Source organism: Drosophila santomea, chromosome 2R (assembly GCF_016746245.2).
Source record: "Drosophila santomea strain STO CAGO 1482 chromosome 2R, Prin_Dsan_1.1, whole genome shotgun sequence".
NCBI lineage: Eukaryota > Metazoa > Arthropoda > Insecta > Diptera > Drosophilidae > Drosophila > Drosophila santomea.
Window position 1 is genome coordinate 5,524,887 of NC_053017.2, and position 11,951 is coordinate 5,536,837.

Below are 11,951 nucleotides of genomic sequence, written 5' to 3' on the forward strand. Positions count from 1 at the left end.
TCAGTCAAGGAATGTCTACTTCTCACTTATAAAGCAATAGAGAATGCTAAAATGAGGTTCCTCGATCGACTCATCACTTAATCCTAATCATACCTTCTGCCTGGTGATACATAGATTTTTAAAAAACCTTTACCTCTATGTATGTATAACGTGAATAAGAATATGGAACAAAACATGGCATTTGTAATCAAAATAATAAAAAAAAAGCAAAAATATTTACATGCAGAAACCGCAAACCATTTCGGCTTGCACATAAATTCATCAATAAAACTGAAAAAAATGGGATTGGAAAATAAATGAAATATTGTAAAGGGAATTTGTGTTATACAGATCCGAAATCCAACAAAATAATTGACATCGGCACTTGCTGGACAGTTATTTTGATGAACGAAAATAACAGGATTCTTGTTTACGAAGAGAACAAACTAAATATTATGAAAAGTGCGCTTAAATATAATCTTTTAAAATTTTATCTTATACCGAATGGCTTCACAAATACTGAATATTATCTACCACACAGAGTGATAACGATAGGGAATAGTTTGTTAAAATAATTTCAGCACATTTTCCTTCTACTGCCTCTTAGTCTCATCCTCCCACTATCCACCCACGCAAACTAAAGCAAGAAAAGGAGTGGAACCCGTTAGGCGTCATTATCGTGCACCCTTAGTTATCCCTTTGAATGTCCTCGGTCCCTTCATGTGTGCGTTAGTGTGGGTTGTGGTCCTTTATGGCCCAAATAATTGTGCGGTCTCCGGGTCGAGAAAACTATATTTTTAAAGCTGTGCGGCGCAAAGAAGGCGTTGATGGAGTCATTTGAGATCAGAGGCGATTACGGTTATTTGCCGTCTAAATAAACTTGGGTTCCTCGACTGGTCGATTAAAAGAAAGCCTTCTTATCACTTGAGGAATATTGAGTGAAAACACTTTCGGCCTTTCGACTAAGAAGGCACCTTCTGGCTATACGTTTGGATTGTTATTTCCAGCTAACGAAACATTTGAAAACATTGTTCTACATTTTAGGCAACACTAATCGACGCAACACACAATGAGGTTGGTATTTGCAGTTAAATAGAAATACATTTAAGCCGGATCCCATAACCTATTGCGCAACCAGTACTAGTTTATAAATTCCGTGTTTTTGGACCACTTGGTTTCTTCACACCCGAACTAATGTGTTTCGGTACGGCATTAACAATCCTGAGATCAATATTTTCGCCTCGATCGATGACCCGAGTGTGTTTTTCTTCTTCCAGAGCTGTTCCTTCAGTGACTTCCGGAGCAGGTGGTGGAGGTGGTGGTACTGCTTCCACTTCCGGTACTGGTTCCAGTCGTGGTTCCGGTTGGGGTTCTGGTTGGGGATCCTGTCGCGTTTCTGGTTCCACGGGAACGTACACTATTGGCGGATCAGGGGTCTGGCTCATTAGCTTATGAAAGCAATGATGGGTGGGATGGAATCCTGGTTCGGGATCTTCCTTTGGCAGACTATCGTCGGAAAACATCGATTGGTCTGTAGGTCGATCGTATTGGAGGTACGGAATCAAGTCATCGGAGTCGTCGTCGCAGGGAGCACACTCCTCTTCGGCGATTTCGGAGATATAGTCGTTATCCACGCTGGGTAGACTGTCCGATGACTGGATGAACTCCTCGCGGATCAGACGCCTGGCCAGCTCCACCGTTGAGAACTCATTGTAGTGCAGTTTTCGGCGTCGGACGAAGGATATGCGCCTGGCCCGTTCTCCTATAGTCTCCGGGAATTCGAAGTCTTCAGATTCGTCCGAGCTGCAGGAGGGATTGCGTGCGAAAAAGTCTGGCATTGTGAGCTTTACCTCCTTATATAGTTTTTCTCTCAGTTCCCTATGCGACATAACTTTCTCGCTCTTTTCCTTCTCGAACGAAGAGCCCGAGTCAGTTTCTCCTTCATAGGGATCCGAGTGAACGGGCAGCCCCAGGTTCATCTTGTCGAACGTTGTTCTTTTGGCCGTCATCTTACTAAGGCGAAAAGTATTTGTTTTTTTTTTTTAACTTCCTATTGGTATTTTTGGGATATATAAAAAGTTTGTCGGTTCAAGTCTGGTTATGGAATAAGACTTGTATTTCTGCCTGGACTTAACTTGATTTTGTTGCTTTGATGTTTTATGTCTATGCTAACTAGATTATGTTTACTAAATTAGTTATTTATTTTTTTTAAAATTTTTTTTTTATTTCTTTATTATTTCGACCATCCAAGCATAGTATGGACTTTTGTCTGGGTTCACGGCTACTAGATCTGTTTTTTGATATAGGCGGAGACTCGCCTACGTAACATAATTTGATGTCACATTTTTTGCCACAACGCGGGTTAAGTGTTTAACCCCTAGTAAGAGTGGGCACAAAAGGGGCGATATCTGGGCAAAAAAATTTGTTTGCGAGCCAATTTCGATTGTGTCAAAAGGAAGGTTATTTATGGGACCGCAGGCGTCATTGTCTAGCCATCGATGGGAATAAATATGCCAGTGGCGTCTCACAAGGATGCATAAATTGTCAAAACGAGATTTCGACTTGCGATGAATTTAATTGGATTGCAAAAGTTTTCTTCGCGTATCGCAAAACCGAAAATTGAGCTGTTGAAACGTGACGTTTCCACCAACTCAATCGGAACCGCAGCCAATATGCATACAATTAAACTGTATTTTCGGCATCTGGTTTTGGGATAAAAGCGCCTTTTATGGACACACCATTTGACCCACATTCGAAGAAGGAATTCTGCCAAGAATAAAATGTTTATTTAGCATTTTATGCCAAAAGAGAGAGAGCGCTAAAATTATTTACGCAGCATCAGGCGTGTCATTTGCATGTGCCACGCCCCCAGCCCCCAGCTCCCAGCCCCCAGCAAACCACCAAATGAAGCTCACAAAAATACGCTAAAAGTATTTACATTTGACTCGGAAAAATTATACATTTCCGTGCAAATAAAAAGCAAATCCAAAGCATCTAGTCGGTGGGCGGGCAAAGGGGCGGACAGCATCGGAGGGATGCCCGAAAATAAAACCAGAATCCAAACCAGAAAGGAGATTAAAGATCCTTGAGCAAGGCCGCACGAACTCGAAATGCTCTTGGTGACAATTTTCAAATGAAAAATACGAAGAAATTAAATTGAAAAACTGTAGAAATGGTTAATTTTCAAATAGGGGTTTCTTGAAAGAAACCAACTATATGAGTAATCTAAAAAGTGCGAAGATAATAATAATAATAAAATAAGAAACTCATGTTGGTAATGTGGGTGAGATTTTATTATTTGCGGACAACGAGGTACTACTGCATCCAGTTCGTAAAGCCCTAGCAACTCCCTCGAAAAGGACAACGACAGGCGTGGCAAAAAGCGCGTTGCAAAGAGGAAAAGCTTCAAATCCGCAAACAAACACTGTGACAGCTACAATGCGGCAACTGAAGAGTGGGAGTTGCTGGGCAGAAAAGCATTACCCGACCGAATGAAATGTACTCTCTATTGACATTTGATTCCAGCCTCACTTGGCTGGGAAATAAAAAATATAGATGTGGATGTCAGGATGTGTACAAGTGCAGAGCGGACGCAGTTATCCCCGTTTTCGGGGGGTAAGTGCGGAAAAGGGGGCAGCCGTGCTCTTCACTTTGTTGCACAAACCCTTGCTCAGATTTCGAAGAAGGAAAACTCGTCGCTTTTCACTCTTCGAGGCTGTCGTTTTTCGTTTCATTGTTTATTTCGCTTCGTGCTGTTCCGTTCTCGCTTTTGTTTGTTCGCCTGTGGATTGTGTTTCCTGTTACAAGGTTTCCAGGATCCCATCTCCGATCCCATCTCCGAACCCATCTCGAATCCCCTGTCCTGTCGCCTTGACGCATAAATTTGCCTTAATTTGTTGCGAAATAATTTCATTCATTTACGTGCTGCCATTTACATGGCCGTTGGTCCACGTTGATAACTTATTTAAGCGCTTCTCTCCCAGCGAAGGAAAAACAAAATTTGAACAAAATAAATTATCAAACTGTCACATTGACGTATCGCCCAAGTGAGACAATCCGGGCAAACGGAGAAGCCAACGGGGAAAAGTCGAGCCAATCTCCTGGCCATAATCTAGAGCATCATGTTGCTCGTTTAAAGGATGTCAAAGGTTGGCCATATATCAGCAAAAGGCATCAAACGCAGTCGAGTCGAGTCGAGTCGAGGCATCGGCTTCAGCCCGTTAACAATTTCATGTAACAAATTCTTTGCGCCTGATGCCGGACATGGATACATGGTCAGGAGTGCCCGCCACGGGAGTGTAAGGGTGTAAAGGAGCACTTGGAGAAGTAATTTAAGCGTATTGTACTATCCCATTGTAGTAAAAAAAACTTTAATCGTTACACAAATGTGCACAAAATGTGAGACACTGATTATCGTAACTAATAAATAGCTCAATGCTGTGTGAGCAGGCACACATAGGCAAAGCGTTAAAACATAATTTATAGGGAAGTATATAGAAGCAGAGTAACTTTTTTTCGCAGTGTCGACACCCGACCTGTTTCAGATTTCCAATAAATATGCCTAGGGTGGTCGTGGTCCTTCTGTTGATCCTGACACCGTCTCTGGTTCTGGTTCTGGTCCTGTTCTGCTCTGCTCTGCTCTGCTCTGCTCTGGGTTGGGTTTGGACTCGGAGCCACCGCACTTCCTGCTGTCTGCCACCCACTGTCGCTTATTTGACATCCTGACAGTTTCGACAGTTGCCTCTCGTTTCTCGCTCCACGACAAAGTGCGTAGGGGCGCCGGACGATGAACGACGGCCAGAGCTTTGTTTATTTATATGGTTTATACGGTCGGATTGTGTGTGTGTGGGATTGTGTGTGCAAGCTACCTTGTGCCGGAGCTGCGGTTGCTCCCGTAAACGATGCTTTGTTGGCAAAGCGGGAAAATCGGAAAATGCCGCAGAAAAATATCCACCGCACGCGGGGCTCTGGGTTCAAGGTGTAGCCCAGCATGTGACAAGGATTCGATGCTAACCCAGCTCTCGGTGTGTGTGTATTTGCGAACGGCACTGTTAGCCACTAACAAGCGGCTAAAATCTGTCGCCAACAATCGTGGCAATTGGTTGTGGAACACGGGGTAAGACTTCAATCTGGCGGGGACTCAAAATCTTTGATGTGGGTACAATGTATCCGGGTTTTCGGGTTGTCCAGAATCTCTAAGGGCTTAGAGATCCTATCAATGCTTCAGTAATTTGGTTGCTATATCATTGGAACTATCTATTTCTAACATTTACCATTACATTTTATAGAATGCAAGTACTAATAAATGTTTCTTCTCTAAATAAACCCATTTAAAATATCCTACATTCCAGGCTTAGTAAAGATTATTTGCTTATTCTGTGCTGTGCAGTGGCGATCCTTCCAGTGGTGTCCTTTGAGTGAATTGCCACCTGAGACCCTGTCATTTTTCAATAGCATGGGTAGCAAGTGAAATTAGATACATCGCTCCTCAGCTCGAGTTCTAGTTGATATTGAGCTGTTAACTCGAGGTCGATCTGGAACGATTGGCACACATATTTTCCGTTTTTGTTTGCAATTATGCGGCAGATGGAAGCAGCTTTTAGATCGGGGCGAGCGACCTATACATGCTCCATCCCATTTTGCTGTGGATCCGGGGTCTTGTTGATTTTACCGATTCCGCTGCAGGCCAACGGATGCTTTGGACACACACAAGACAAACGGATGGACAGAAAGTTTTTTGCTTCATTGGCTGCCACAAAATATCAACAACAAGCATTTTGTTTATTTTCTCAACAAAACAAACACACACAGACCGACGTCCATTAGAAGGGGTTGTGAGGGGGCTGAGGAAGATATCCTGGCTTTTTTAAGTGCATGTTGTTTTAGCGTTTGTGACATGCAACTGCCAGGGGGAAATTGAATCGAACCGAATGGAAGCGAAGCGAAGCTTCGGTCCCAAATTTATGCAACTTCAATAGCATGAATCCATTGTTAGACGACCACTGAAGAGCTTGGTCATCCGTCCTTCGGCTGAAGTGCCGTTTTCGAAGCAAACTGAGTCGGCAAAGTGAAAACCATCCAGTCTGCAACGTATTTATATTTGCTTGTTGATCATCCGATTGGCTTTTCATTACGTTAAATTAGTTTTCAAATGCAGGCGGAAGAAGTTGCAGTAAAGTGTTTTTGCCACTTGCCGATTCTCATTGAGCAAATGTTTATATTTAATGTGGAGACAATCCATTGCTCAAAGTGAAAAAACTGAAATGGTTTAGGCTTAGCCTAATGCCTTGCAAAAATCAATTCATTTATTTAGGCCAATTTAATAATAATATAAGTATGCGGAATAAAATAGGAAATATTAAAAGTTTTTCTCCACTTGAAGTCCAAAAGGTTTAGACATTTTTTAGAAACAGTTTCTGTATGTATAGTTTTGCACTAGCAGCAAACTACTTATTTGTGAGAATGGCATGCAGATGACGTTTTCCTGCACATTTTTCTTATGATAAATGCAAAGTCGGTGGTAAATTTATGCAGTTGTGACTTTGCATGGTTCGGGGCCCTTTTCTGGGTTCCGATCAATGCCAGGGCCGTTGGTCATGTCAACGGACGGGGAGCGATAGGAGTTTGGTACGGATGGGTGGCATACTCGTACTCCAGATACCAGATACCAGATACCCAGCTCCAGATACGGTTATGGATATGGAGTAGCTACGGCCATGACTGCAATTTAAATATTGCATGTGCTTCGATAGGAGAAGCCGTGACCAGAGCGAGGAGCAGGAATGAGCCATGGCAGCAGCTTTGATGTAGACTCCATGCACTGGGAAAAAAAAGGTAGAAGGTGTATTCATAATGCCCAGCCTTGTCCGTAAATATTTTATTCCATCTTCTAAACAAAAACAGTAGTTGCTAAAGAAGCTGATTCAAAATGATTACTTTTGAATTTATTCTTCATTTTGGGGAAAGGTCATTTTTTTTCAGGGCAGAGCCCCATATGCGAGTGCCGCCAACACATATTAAGCGTAAAATTGTGTGCCAAACAAAGTAACGATAAATTGGACTATGTAAAAGTAAGCAGAGCCTGCGGATGGAGTTGGAGACGGAGGACGCGATGGCGATGGCGATGGCGTTGGCGATTCCAATGGCGATGGCAATGGAGATGGAGTGCGCAGTCCCATTCAGAAAAGAGGGGCGTATTTGGCAGGAAGCGTCGCATTATAATTTATGCACATGCAAGCCACGGAGTCTGGCCGGGGTCGTCTGGTCGGTTTTCTGGTTGTGGTTTCGGTGCGGTTCAGGTCCCTGCTCCCTGCTCCCAACTCCCTGCTCCCGGGTCCGCCACTTAATCCGCGTTTAATAACACGAAGCCGCCGCTGCCCAGCCCCTGATCCCGATGTGCGATACGACTTTCCGAAAAAGGGGGCAATCGCGGAAACTCCACTGCAGACGCTCCATGTCGATAGCAATTGCTTAACCCGCGTTATGGTGCTCCTGCAGGCTGAGTACATTTTCGGGGGCCATATTTTGGTGGGGATTTATTTAAAGTTTAATATAAAATGGGGTGTACACGGGCTTTGTTTTACGGGCCCTTGGTTTTAAAAGCATTGTTTAAGAAGATTGATAAATGGTGAATGGCCATGGATGCGTTAGGTGAAATAACAGTTTTACACTGCAGCAGAAAGGAAAATCATAAATTCATTAAGTAATAGTTACCATTTTTGAGAGCTGAATAAAAAAGTAATCGGTAAAGTGTACTAATCAGTTAATTTGCTTCACTACTAGCTAAATCCAAGCAGTTGCAAAGACTTCTATGACTAGCACAAATAATAAATATAAAGTAATCCACATCTCCCTTTAATAGTAATAGTAAATTATTGAAAAACATATCCAAATGCTTTAAGCGGAATGTTGAATGTCGATTGCCACCGCTTAACCCCATAAAGTGCGGGAAATCTTTTGAAAATCTTTAACGCTCCAATGCCCCACCGAGGAAAATATTTTGCTATTGGGGGCTCGGGATCGTATGTTATGCATGCCTACCCCAAGGGGTCAAAGGGTGAAAATGCTTAACCAAAGGCATTTTTATCAGCCGAGGTCTTAACACGCATATACAAATATGCCAGACACACACTCACACCTACTGGGCTGCAGTCACACAGACACACACACAGTGAGAAGGACATAAACAAGTCAAGCCTTCGGTGTGTGTGTGTACGATGTGGGGGGTGAAAACGAGGCTGGGGCAACGTCTGCGGGTTAAAAGCGAAACCTTATCGAAAACGTTTAAACGCACGCAAATTCCACGTGGGCAAGATAAAACATGCATAAGCCAGGTATGGCGGGGGGAGGCGGGTGGCGGTGGGCGTGGGGTGGGCTTTTGTTTTTGTTTGAATACCTCTCCTTGTGCCTTTGTGTGTGTGTGTGAAAAATATGCCAATGTTAAATATTTGTCGCATGCTGTTGTTGCTCTTGCAGGGTGTCTCTGGTTTGGCACCCCTCAGATAAAGCCTTAACTACACTCACACACTCGGATACGCACTCACACCGACGCTCACGCACACCACGAGGCGCCCTGGTATGTGTAATCTTTTGCGTGCTTTACGCATTACGCTCGACACAGGACACCGTTGCAGGACACTTTGAATTATTCATTTATATGTCGGCGGTTCAACGGGCACTCTCGCTTTTCGTACCCTGGAAATTTCCAAAAAAAAAAAGGAAAAACATTCAGAAATACAATACATATTCAACAGAGTTTTGGAAGTTGTGCTTATAGAAAGCAGTTACATTTGTATTGCATTTCACAAAAGCATGCTTTCCGGAAAAGCTAGCAAATGTGTAGAACATATGCATTTAAGAGTTAAACCATACGCATTTAATTAAAATTACAAATTGGCACATGTATATACTGGGTATTTCAGAGTGCTAGTCCGAGGAATACCAGTTCCGCCTGCTTTATATACGCAATCCAAGGGACAGTTGACCCAATAGGGAAAGCCATGAGCAGGAGGGGAGCTCCCGGGTGGGGATTTGTAGGAGGAGGGCCAGGTAAGACAGGTAAGCCCGCCGCCTCCCAATAGGCGTGTTTGTAGCAACAACTGTATTTACTTTTATCGCTGATAAAGCGCATAATTTATGGCTGCTTCACAAAATTTAAATGCCCACGAGAATGTCCGATGGGAGACAAAGCGCTAAGGAATTTTTCCCCGGCTCCGTGCAAATCCTGCTGCGTGTGTTTGCCCGGGTCACTTGATCTCCATGGCACGCATTAAAGCTAGGCCAATTATTTCTGGGAGCTCGGTGGGCTTAGAGCAAAAACAATTTAATATGCAGACAATTAATTGTTAATTTTCATAATTAAGTGAGTCTACCTCAGATACTTGACAATAATGCGCAGTGACCCAATTACAATATTATAACAAAAAATAAAATATATATTGCACAAAAAATAAAGCCAGAGGCTATTTTCAACTATTCATCCTATTTTACATAAACTAGTTTAAGAACGGCATATCATAATTGATCCACTACAAAAAGAAGTTAATTATTTTTGTTTGATGGAAAGCATAAATCATTTTTGCAAAAGGAACTAAAAGGGAAGTTATGTGTAAAGCCGACCACACTTATATTTGTTTATATAAAACTCTATTATAAATTCAAACTAAATGAGAGGGAATAACTTTGTGAGCATACATTAATTTACGAGTCAGCCTATTTCAATTACATGATGATTTCTGTCGAGCTTTAAAAGGTAAATGATCCATTAGCTAAACAAACTGTTGCCGTTCTGAAAACAAGTAAATAGAGATCAATATTTAACAGCAATTTCAATTGAAAACTTGTTGAACTGGCTGCGAACCGGAGTGGGCGGGAACCGTAACTTCGGCCAGAGGGCGTGTCCATTCAAAATCAATTACACACGCCCCCGAGGTCAGAACGCAGTGATTTAATTTATGGCTTGCACGGGAAACGATGTGTGTGCTTCTATGCTTTACTTTTTGTTGTACTAAATAATTGTAGTTTAATAGCTGATTAGAATGTAAATGCAAAAAGCATTGCCTACATTTTGGCGCTGCCCTCTAATCTCTAATAAATGTTTTCATGAGTGTGTTTTATTAGGGGTGGAAAAATGGCGTGTTTTGGTCCTGGAAAAATGCAAATTCAATTGCAGTGCAATGTGATGAATGTTCACGAAAAAATATGTGGCGTTAAATTTTTGCCGAGCGTAAGCAAGAGTCAACTAAATGTAAATGACCAGACGAGAAAAAACAAGGAAGAACGCTATAGTCGAGTTCCCCGACTATCAGATACCCGTTACTCAGTTACAATGCTCTGGAATATCGGTAGAAAATAGGAAAATAAATATTAAAATTAAAAAAATTATCAATTTTTTACAAGTCTTATACGGACGGGCAAACGGACATGGCAAGTTCGAATCAGCTGTTCATCCTGATCAATAATATACATACTCGGAATCGTTTCGATCTACATGTTACATACTTTCCAACGAATCTAGTATACCCTTTTAATCATTCTGTTGATAAAATATAATTATTAATGATAAGCTTTTATTTTACAAATAAACTTAACGAAACTATAAAGCCACAAATTTTGCCAAGCTTATTCCGGATTAGAAAAGAGCACAATGAATACCTTTCTCATTTCTTTGCTGAATTATACTACCCCATTAAGTTGCTGTATAAAATCAGCTGTGGAACGCAGAACTATTCCCGCTCCTGTTTTTGGGGTCAAAGCAAGGCAAACCAGGCGAGTACAACAGAATGGAGATCCGGAGTTTACGGCTCCTAGGCACAAGAAATGGCACAAAGGAAATTTATGACTATTAAGCCAAAAGTATGTGGCATTTGTTGCTATTTCTGCACACACCGTCAGGGCAAAGTTATGCGACAGGAATAGCGCTAAAATATGCAAACCCAAATCGCACACAAATGCCAGGCTCCGCAGTCGCAATACCTTCATTCCACCCACTCCAGCCCGGCTATCAAAATAGATGAATCAAATTAAGTAAAGAAAAAAGTAAAGTGCAGAGAGCACGGCTTAATTGAAATGCTGACAGGGGCAGGTACTTGGACTCCAAGCAATCAACCTAATTTGTCGTATGCAATGCGTCGATCCCAGTGTCGTGTCTGCAGTTCGTCGTGTCCCTCCTGTCAGTCGGTCAATATTTATAATGATAGCTAATCTGCAGGAAGGGCAGCTCCAGCACCAGCACCAGCCCCACCCCCACCACCACCCTCGCCACGGTCACAGCTCCAGCCCCTCGGTGCCGCCCATCCTGTCATAGGCCGAGGTCAGCGTAGAGCTCTGAACTCTCGCCGGGATGTCTGTGCTTTGTTTGCCCCTCCGGCGAGTGGAAGCGCTTTAAAATGATGGCGGAAAATAAATTGAAAGTACTTGTCCATTGTTTGATTAATGTGTCAATAATGGCAAACAGACCGCGACCCGGAATTTTTCAGATAACGAGCAGCAAAAAATTCCAGTCGAATTGAATGTCGGGCGAAGTGCTTTGCCAGATAAAAGCGTGCACACATTAAAGTTTGTTAGAAAAAGTATCCTTTTTAGAGATTGGTATGCGGGCGTATTTCGAATGAAAAAATATTTAAAAAGATATTTAAAAGATCCAGATCACCAGGACTTGTACTTGTCAGAAGATTCCGAGTCCTTGCCTGCCCAAGATGCTCCCCACCGATAAGAACTTCACGTCCACCATCGTAAAACTCCGCTGAAACACCAGTCGCAACTTTTTCAACTGCCTTAACTGACAATTTCAACTAATTTGCTCAACTGACGCCCAATAAATCTCCGTGCCCAAATCAACTGGGCCACGCCCCCACTTCGCCCCCGCCCCTCAGGTCCACACCCACTGCATTGGCCTTAGCTCATTTACGCCGAAGGAGGAAGGCGGAGAAAGACTGGGAAAGGCATGGAAAGGGACGAGTACAATGGCAACA

At 42.7% G+C, this 11,951-nt stretch overlaps 1 protein-coding gene and 1 pseudogene across 1 annotated transcript; both read right to left on the reverse strand.

The window, feature by feature from the left end:
* Positions 1 to 432: 432 nt before the first annotated feature.
* Positions 433 to 2,121, reverse strand: LOC120446828 (fibronectin-binding protein A). The gene has a single exon (XM_039628009.2). The coding sequence runs from the start codon at positions 1,986 to 1,988 to the stop codon at positions 1,125 to 1,127; it is 864 nt and encodes a 287-aa protein (XP_039483943.1). The 5' UTR covers positions 1,989 to 2,121; the 3' UTR covers positions 433 to 1,124.
* A 1,147-nt stretch (positions 2,122 to 3,268) lies between these two features.
* Positions 3,269 to 4,420, reverse strand: LOC120445656 (annotated as a pseudogene).
* Between the last annotated feature and the right edge of the window lie 7,531 nt (positions 4,421 to 11,951).

Bases quoted from the DNA above. Each gene is read 5' to 3' on its own strand.
- LOC120446828 (XM_039628009.2), bottom strand. From the start codon at position 1,988: ATGACGGCCAAAAGAACAACGTTCGACAAGATGAACCTGGGGCTGCCC.